This window comes from Lactuca virosa, chromosome 3 (genome assembly GCF_052849685.1).
Source record: "Lactuca virosa cultivar CGN04683 chromosome 3, Lactuca_virosa_CGN04683_v6, whole genome shotgun sequence".
Lineage (NCBI taxonomy): Eukaryota > Viridiplantae > Streptophyta > Magnoliopsida > Asterales > Asteraceae > Lactuca > Lactuca virosa.
The window spans coordinates 84752092-84761327 of record NC_136428.1 but is presented as its reverse complement, the minus strand read 5'-3'; the positions used below and the strand labels follow the sequence as shown (position 1 = coordinate 84761327).

Below are 9236 nucleotides of genomic sequence, written 5' to 3'. Positions count from 1 at the left end.
TTTATTTCGGTTTGTCTTTTAGTCTCATTGTAGGTGAAATGGAGAACCTCTAACCCCATAGCAAATCAACTGCCTGAAGCAGTTTGGATGCCTGATGGGTAGTGTAAATTTATTCCAGGAATGATTTGGTTGTGAATCACTTAAGCTACCATTTATGTTGCAGCTACCAAGCAAGGAATGCTCTGGTACACATTGTTTATTATAGTTAGTTGTTTCATATTTGGTTAAAGCTAGTTGTGTATCAGAGAGATTGTTTGAAGAATCTGGATGTAAAGAGGGGGAATAGGACAAAGTTTGGTGAGCAAAACAAATATCTTAAAAATTACAAGTATTATTATTTGAGAGCAATTGGAATTGATGTTGAGATGTAGACAATGAACACTAGTTTTTTGTCAATTAAAGAACATAAACATTGATAATGTAGGTCCAACCTTTTCTGTTTTTTTAATATAATCATCATACTCGTGAAAGTATTAATAAATATTAAGAAGATTTTTATTTTGTTATCTAGCAGAAATGGTCCATGTGGTTCTAATTTTTCTTTGCTTTTGGCCAAATAGGAACCTCTTTTTGGCTCTTATTAGGGGGTTTTGTTTTTCTGTTGGTACATGAGGTTAACACGGTTCGCTTAAATACATTAGATCATTGTGAAATGAATTTTAAATATATAGTCATGCAAAATGACTAAAGTGTCATTATCTAATTCTTTTAAACAACATGCCACCCCAAGGAACAACTTAATTTTGGAGTGATTAATCTCAAGTGATTTGATCACCACTGTTTAGTAAAGTTATTTGTAGCAAATCAACTGCCTGTATACACACTGTTTATTAAAGTTAGTTGTTTAATATTTGGTTAAATGTAGGTCCATTGAAGACCCAGGTTCCGATAGTGATCAAGTTATGGCATGGAGGACCTCAAGTTCTAATAGTAAATAAATTTCTTGTTACTTTACAAATATTGAATGAGTAATTGATGTCATAATGACAAATAAATTTCAACTCTTTTGGTTTTGAAGAGTAATGGACTTCTTGGTGGAGATGTTTTGTAACTTATACAACATCAAGATTGATCCATGCAACAAGCTTGCAATCCACCTAATTATCCTTAGATTATTGTTGTAAACACTATTACCGTTTAAAACAATTATATTATTTTATGTTTAGACATTTATATTATGTTTGTGTTTAAACCTTTGTTTAGAAGTTGTGTTGTAATGGATAATATTTTAGATATATGTTTATTGTGTTTGTATATAAACTTCAAACATAATTTGGTCATTTGAATTAGATTTTTTTCAACATTTTGGGCAGAAAAAATCTGGTTTATTGTGTTTATTTTTTTTTTATAATTCATGTTTCCTCGGAAATGCCTAGGAAAATCCATTATAAAAGTGTCACTAAAAAACTGTTGCGAATACTGTCAGAATAAATACTTCCTAGGAAATTCCTCAAAAAAGTATTGTACAAGGAAATGTCTCGGAAATATATTTCCTAAGAAATTCCTTGGAAATACATTTCCTTGGAAATTTCTCGGAAATGTATATCCTAGAAAATTCCTCGGAAAAATATTTCCTAAGAAATTCCTCGGAAATATATTTCCTAGGAAACTTCTCGGAAAAATATAGCCTTGGAAATTCCTCAGAACTACCGACAAAACATATTTCCTCGGAAATGCCTCGAAAATTTCCTCAGAAATCCCTTACAAAAAGTTTCCTAGGAGGGTTTTACCTACACACAACTTTTCCTCGGTATTTCCTCGGAAACAACGGTTTCCTAGGAAATTGTCCCTCGGAAAAGGTGTGTTTTTTTAGTAGTGTTATTGATAACATTAATGACGAATTTAATTATTTTTCATAAAAAGAGAATTATAATTATGGATATCATTTAATATACATACAATTATGGAAATCATTTATTATCTATCTTTATTTAATTAAATAATTATTTAATTTACAAAATTTCTATTGGTACATTCTAGCACACAATAAATGTAAGAAACAAATTAACCTAGCCATATATATATATATATATATATATATATATATATATATATATATATATATATATATATATATATATATATATATATATATATATATACCAGTTTATAACCCGTGGGAACCACGGGTTATAAAATTAATTAATTTTTTATAATAAAAATTTATGACTATTAATTAATTATTTTAAATAAATTATTAATTAAGAGATATATATCAAAATTTTAAAGTTATTATAACTTCAAATTTAACATATAATTAGAAAATGTAAATTTGAATTTTGAAATGAATTGTTTAATATATCTACATAACACATGACATAATATTAATGAGGAGTTGTATTAGAGTGACACTTGACAAAAGAAGATTAAAAACTATTCATTTATTAGAATATATATATATATATATATATATATATATATATATATATATATATATATATATATATATATATATATATATATATATATATATATCTGTGTGTGTGTGTGTGTGACAGTAAATATGTTGTTGTTCGGTATCTATCAAAACAATGTTTATTTTATCTTTGTCTCTCTTAAAGCATTAGGTATGGGCCCGTTGATGTGGTGTTATAACACCTTATAACATCAATGGGGAAATGATGTTCATGGTGTTATGACCCTGTTATGAGGAGTTTAAGAGGAGAAAAATAGAGAGAAAAGAAATGTGCAGCCAATCAATGTTCCCGTTTCAATATGTCATAACGCGAACAAGATATGTCATAACACCAAGTGGGAAATGGTGTTCATAGTGTTATCACCATATTATGAAATGCCACATCAGCAAAAATACCACTTCTTGTTGCCCATACCGTATGCTCTTAACACTACAAGAAAAGTTCTTATTAATGAACAATTTTTTAGTAACAACCTAAAATTTAGTCACTAACAGCAACATTTAGTCACCAAAAATTTAGTTGTCAGTCAATTTTAGTAATCCTACAAATTTAATGACCAATTACTCAGCCGGTAAAAATACAATTAGACTATGAAGGGTAAAAACCCAACCGATGAACAGTGTTTAGCCGCCAAAAAATTTACTCAGCCGATTGAGTTACTGTTCACAAGCACACTTGAAATTGTACGTATAATATATAGTTTAGCTCTATTTCTTTTCAGGATTTTAGACCTACACGTTGATTTAACTTAGAGTTCTGCATGTGTGTGTGTTTGTTATGATGTAGGTAATGACGAATTGTGGATCTACATAGCCCCTAGGAGCTGTAAGAATCCCACATGCCTTTGATCTTTAACCTACTATTTAATTTGATAAAACAATATAAATTAATTAATCCTTATTTCGGAACCTAATGAGAAAAGTATGCGACTCCCAACAAAAGTTTAGACTCAAAATATCTGTTCAAATATCATTGTTTTTAAGGTCGGTTCTATGGTAACTTTATGGTCCCGAGGTTACATTCAGCACATTTTCATTTATAATGTAAGGAGGTTAGATTGATTTTTTTTTCTTGATCGGCCGGGAGAAAGAGAGTGGTTTGGTGTTTGGATTGCGACATAATTAAGCAATGGTGGGATACTACATCAGGAAAATAAATAAATAAATAATCAATTTGTAAACGTTGGAGAATTATAAGTATATTTTTATTATGAGTAATATTCCTTTTTACATATATGATAGCGATATATTGCATACGTAGACGTGGATTATTGACACAATAACGATAAAAATTGCCAACAAATTATTAAAAGAATTGGATGGAATATATGCCAAAAGTTGAGTAACGTACTTTTTAGAGTAGAATCATAGTAACAGAGGCATTCGCTAATTAAACCCAGTTACACCAATTTTATAACTCCACCGAAACATTTTATTGTAATGTCGAGAAGATATCTTGAATGAAAAGGAATTTAAAGTCACAAATAAAACTTAGTCTTCAGTTTATGAACGGGTCATTGTATTCGATATATGAATCCAACGATGACCATAAAAACTCATCCATGATCATATCTTCAGAAGAACCGGGGTAGAATAAATTAGAAGGTGAAAAAAAGTTATCATCACTTGATGATAGGATGCTATCAATGTCCAATGAAAAAGGCTCGGTCCAAAAATTCCGTTTGTAATCAACAAGTTGTGGTGTAACTTCAGTTGTCGCTGCTGAATCTGATCCGTTAAACAAGTATGACGATAAACTACTACTTGAAGAAGACAATGGTGATTCAGTCAATAGAATTTCCAAGTCGTGCTGAAGTTCTAATTCTGAGTTTTTGATAGGATTTTCTTTAGTGTTAACATGATTCGGTTCTTGGTTCCCAACGTGTTCACATTCTAACACTGTTTGGCCTATTTGGGTTCGTTTTTTCAAATGGGTGTGCCAACGATTCTTTATTTCGTTGTCACTTCTTCCCGGCAAATACGCAGCCATCTCTGACCATCTGCAATTAAATACAAGAATATGATCAATTAAACCACAACAAATTAATTAAGTCCAATATTCTGTGCTCAAGTATTAAGTAAATTCATTCCTGGGGAAAAAAGGTATAAACTTACTTGTTGCCAAGCTTGTTATGTAACTCGAGGATGATATCTTCTTCTTCTTTTGTAAAATTTCCATGTTTTATGTTTGGGCGGAGATAATTCATCCATCGAAGCCTGCAACTCTTGCCACTTCTAGATAAACCTAACATGGGAAATTAAAAGAACATTAACTAAGCATGCATATATATTTGTAAACTTTCAAGAACATTGTAAGTGGTTAATACCAGCAAACTGGGGAAGTAAACGCCAGTTCCAGTGGCCATATCTTTGGATGTATGCTCTTAGCTTATTGTCTTCATCTTCACTCCATGCACCTTTCTTCACTCCATTTTTGTTAAAACGTGGTGCCTTTGCCATCTTTATCTCTTCCAACTCTCTCTTGATCTCGATGGCAACTATAAATTATGGACTAAGTTTACGAATGCTAGTATTCTTATATATAATGCTAAATACATAAATAAAAACGTGTTCCAATGGAGTAAAATTCATTCTTTATATATATAGCATATAAAAGGATTGTTATCTGTTGAAAGTACAAAATTTTATAAAGTGGAAAGCATTGGCTCATTATAGCAAAACGCAAAATGCTCTGTAACTTTGGGATTAAAATATGCATGGAGTGATGGAGGGACCGCAAAAAGTTATGTGCGTCATCTTGAATTAAGCATATTTTAGTGTTCATTTTTCAAGGGACGATAACATGGGCTCAGTAACAAGCAACAAGTTCTATTAAACTTTTACGCCGTAGAGCTGAGCAAATTGGTTTCTTAAACCGACCTGGACTAGGTAAAAACTGGTTCGTTTTTTTTTTTTTCTTTTTTTTTTGGACGCAAACTGCTTCAGATTTTAACCGGGAACCAGCTCAAAAGTACTATATGATAATAGAACAACAAAATCCTTCATAGCAAACCAATTAGCTAGATCATGCTTCAAAGACTCAATGCAATTGTGGTCATCTTCAGTAATAATCATGTCATCTACAGATAACGACAAAGTAATATATCGCAATAATACATCTAATAAACAAAGCCGAATCATGATTGCTCTGGACAAATCTAAGAGAAGTGACCACTATGAAGAATTTCTCAAACCAAGCACAAAGTGCTTGCTTGAGACCATGTAAAGCTTTCCGATACCGAAAAACTTCACCCGACTGGTGTGAATGCCTGGGGGAGGAGACATATACCACTACAAACAAAATTACATTTAGTTGCACAGCATATTTTGTTTTGTGCCACTAAAATATGTTTTTAGTGGCACATATTTGTTTTGTGCCACTATAACTAAAATAAAAGTTATAATTTTTGCTATTCCCGCTACGTATTAAAAGTTCCGCCAACTTGAAAGTTCTAATTTTTTTTTTCATATTCCCGTTGAGATTGAAAAGTTCCGCCCCAACTAGGGTTTTATATCGATTATTAGCAATGCACCAACACTCAAGACTGAACTTTCATTCTCTCAAAACCAGAAGAAGGAACAAGACCATCTCGACACTCACCTTATGCAATTGACCATCGTCCATTGTCAACCTCATCCTTCCACCATTGATATCACCCATCGACAATTCTTGCGCCGCCTCAATAGTCAAAAATTTTGTTGGTGGACAATATTTACCATCGCGATTTCTATCTCTCAGTCAAAATCAGACACTTACGCGGTTGTTGCCATCGACCATCGTCAACCCTTTGGCCTCCGACCTCCATCTCCAGTAAGTTATGTTTCTCAATCTATCATTTTGTCATTCTATTCAGATTCTAACTTCTAGGAATGCTTATTAACAAAAAAGTATTTTCCATCAAAATTAGATGATGGATTAGATGGTTTCGAGGTGGTAATGGATTAGCTTTAGTTCATCATTTAAATTTAATGAGTTTTATCTCATATATCGTTATGTTGTTGACATGATGTTGTGGATGTCCTCTATATTCTAGTCATTCCATTATACAAATTCAAAATTTTATATATTGACCACCCCCTATAATGTCCCAAAAATTATAAGGTAAAAATTTTCATTTTTAATTCAAAAAATAAACACCATTTATCATTTTCAATCATTCAAAAGTATATTAGAGTAAAATTAGTTATCAGAGTATAGTCCCAAAGTCATAAAGTTGCGGAAACATGGGTTGATGAGCCGCGATCAAGTCGGGCCTTTACCTTTCGAACCGAATGTACCTGAAACCATAACCATAAACCGTAAGCACAAAGGTTAGTGAGTTCCCAAAAATAATGCATGCCATACATATACGTCAGCTCAAGGCTATACCAGAACTATTTCACCCCCGAGTCTTTTTCAACTCATATGTCAGCACAAGGTTGTACCGGGTCTATTTCACCCACGAGTCTATTTCAACTCATATGTCAACATAAGGCTGTATCGGGTTTATTTCAACGTCGAGTCTATTTCACCCAACATATATATAGCAAACATACATACATGCATACAGACATACAGAAGGAGTCACAAAGACTACAAGCACATATAATCCCTAGTGTCCTACAGTATGGTGAGCAAACTCACCTCTCAGTCTGAAAGATCGTTGAACAGGACACTGCTCTGAATATCAACTCAACCGGTCTACTATTCATTGGAACATGACCAAAGTTAACTTTTAATCAAAATACCCAAAATACCCCTAAGTTAACTGGGTAAAAAACAGGTCGATGTCGAAAAGTCAAAAAGTCACCGAGTCAACTTAATTGAGTACGCCCAACGTACTTAAGCCTTGACTAGAAACGGGGTGTTGACCTCGTACGCCACGCGTACCATAGCATACGCCCAACATACGTTCAACCATCATTTCCTTCTATTAAGAGCTTAATCTGTAGCGACCCAAAAATCATTCTGTAAACAAAGTTAGTTTCTGTTGCTCGAGAATTAATTTTTGTAGAGCTATTTTGATCTTAAGAGTATTAAAAAGAAAAAAAATATGGTAAAAATCACGACATTACAAGTTGGTATCGGAGCCATGCTGTGAGCGAACAAAACATGGATGTTGGTGTTCAAACTCACAATGTAGATTGGCTAAATTAGGTGCTTTAGACCTTTAAGCGGAGGGTGTGTGTTGAGAGTTATATATTACTTGCTTGTATACTCTTAGGACTCTTAATGTTCTTGTTTTCGGAACATCATCTCTTCCTATTCGCGGGCCTGAGGATCATTGATATATCTAGACGTTAAGAAAGATGCTTTCATCTCTAAATGACAACATTCGAGGAGCGGCAGGAAGTGGTCTAAATGACCAAGAAGGACTGAAGCAGGTTTCATTTCCGATTCCTTAAGTTCCTTGGGACCCATAAGCTTAGTTATCCTTGTTGTGCGTATAGTGGAAAAGGAAGATCATCTTAGAGTGATGGTTTGACTGCACATGTTCAAAGAGCCTTGCAAACTGTTGGTTTATCGTGGCAGACGACAGACTGGGAAGAGAACCTTTATTTGGCCTAAGGATGCTAGCACGTTTGGAATTTATAATGCAAAATAGGTCTAAAAATCTTTAACCTAAACCAGGGAAACGGGAGACTTCATGGTAATGTTAGTAGCAAATGTATATATATATATATATATATATATATATATATATATATATATATATATATATATATATATGTATATATATATCTGTGTGTGTGTATGTGTTAGGATTAAATATCCTTGAATGATCGATTAGACCCAAACAGATTAAAGCAAGAACACGACAATGACTCAAAATATGCTGAATGATTCAAAGATCACGCCTCAGAAGAACTCGATGAAGAATTGCTACTGTAGAGGCATGATTAGGCTTAGAAGATAATATCATAGTTACCAAAAACACGATGCATGCATGCATCTTAAATACTCTAACCCTAGATAATAAATACGGGAGGACAGGCCCAACCCGTTTACAAAACAGTCTATACATAAGGCCCAATGACGCAACACAATATACCCAACAATCTCCCCCTTTGCGTCAATTGAGCGAGAGTACTTCAAGGTTAAGTTTGCTTCTGCACTTCATAGACCTTATGAATAACATTCAACAAGGTCTTGCGAACCTGAATGTACCATTGAATCATGTATGAGAAGCATTTTATATCTCCTTTGCTGTTGCCCTTGAGCTTGGTGACCAAATCCAAAATGAACTCAAGACAGGAAGTGTTGTATAGATTTTTATCTGGAAGGGAGAAACAGGCCTTGCGAAAGTCTGCATTACTTCGTTCTCTATCCTGAAACGTCACGTACCAACCCTCTTTGTGAATCTTCCCTATCTTCCACTTCTCAAAACCTTCAGGGGATTCTTTAGGAAGAACAGACGGCTTCTTTCGCAGTACAGCAACCACTTCCACATCCATATGACCTACCTCTTAAATATAGGAAGTTATCATCAGTTTGAGATGTTGGATAACAGGATCGTACTTTTGTTCATCTCTCAGCAACAAGTTGTAGAGCATGATCCAGTCGTATGGGTTGAGACACGACAGGTCAGCGAGAGTGAACTCATTGACCTTACTCGCAGAACCTCTGACAACTTTGAATTTTTCATTTGGAAAACTGTTAGTCTTAATTGGTCTAATGACCTTCACTACCTTTATCTTACTCGCACTCCACGTTTCATACTGTGGCTTCATGTGCTTGAGATAGAATGAGAAGAGGAGATGGTCAGCCCTGCTGTCAGTAGATGGCACGTTCGCAACTTTCACAAAAGAGCGAAACTTGAAGGCCTTGGGAGTAATCGGA

At 33.7% G+C, this 9236-nt stretch overlaps 1 protein-coding gene across 1 annotated transcript; it reads right to left on the bottom strand.

The window, feature by feature from the left end:
- Positions 1-3743: 3743 nt before the first annotated feature.
- LOC145162440 (uncharacterized) lies at positions 3744-4964 on the bottom strand. Its single transcript, XM_079081584.1, has 3 exons — positions 4744-4964; positions 4532-4661; positions 3744-4416 (listed from the first exon to the last, which is right to left on the bottom strand). Exons 1-3 carry the CDS (start codon positions 4874-4876, stop codon positions 3915-3917), a joined length of 765 nt encoding a protein of 254 aa, XP_078937710.1. The 5' UTR covers positions 4877-4964; the 3' UTR covers positions 3744-3914.
- Positions 4965-9236: the final 4272 nt, after the last annotated feature.

Excerpts from the sequence above, each read along its gene's own strand:
- LOC145162440 (XM_079081584.1), bottom strand. The coding sequence starts at position 4,876 with ATGGCAAAGGCACCACGTTTTAACAAAAATGGAGTGAAGAAAGGTGCA. Across the intron at positions 4,662-4,743 it reads TTTACTTCCCCAGTTTGCTG|GTTTATCTAGAAGTGGCAAG; the intron begins GTATTAACCACT and ends TTCCCATGTTAG. Across the intron at positions 4,417-4,531 it reads CATAACAAGCTTGGCAACAA|ATGGTCAGAGATGGCTGCGT; the intron begins GTAAGTTTATAC and ends ATTTAATTGCAG.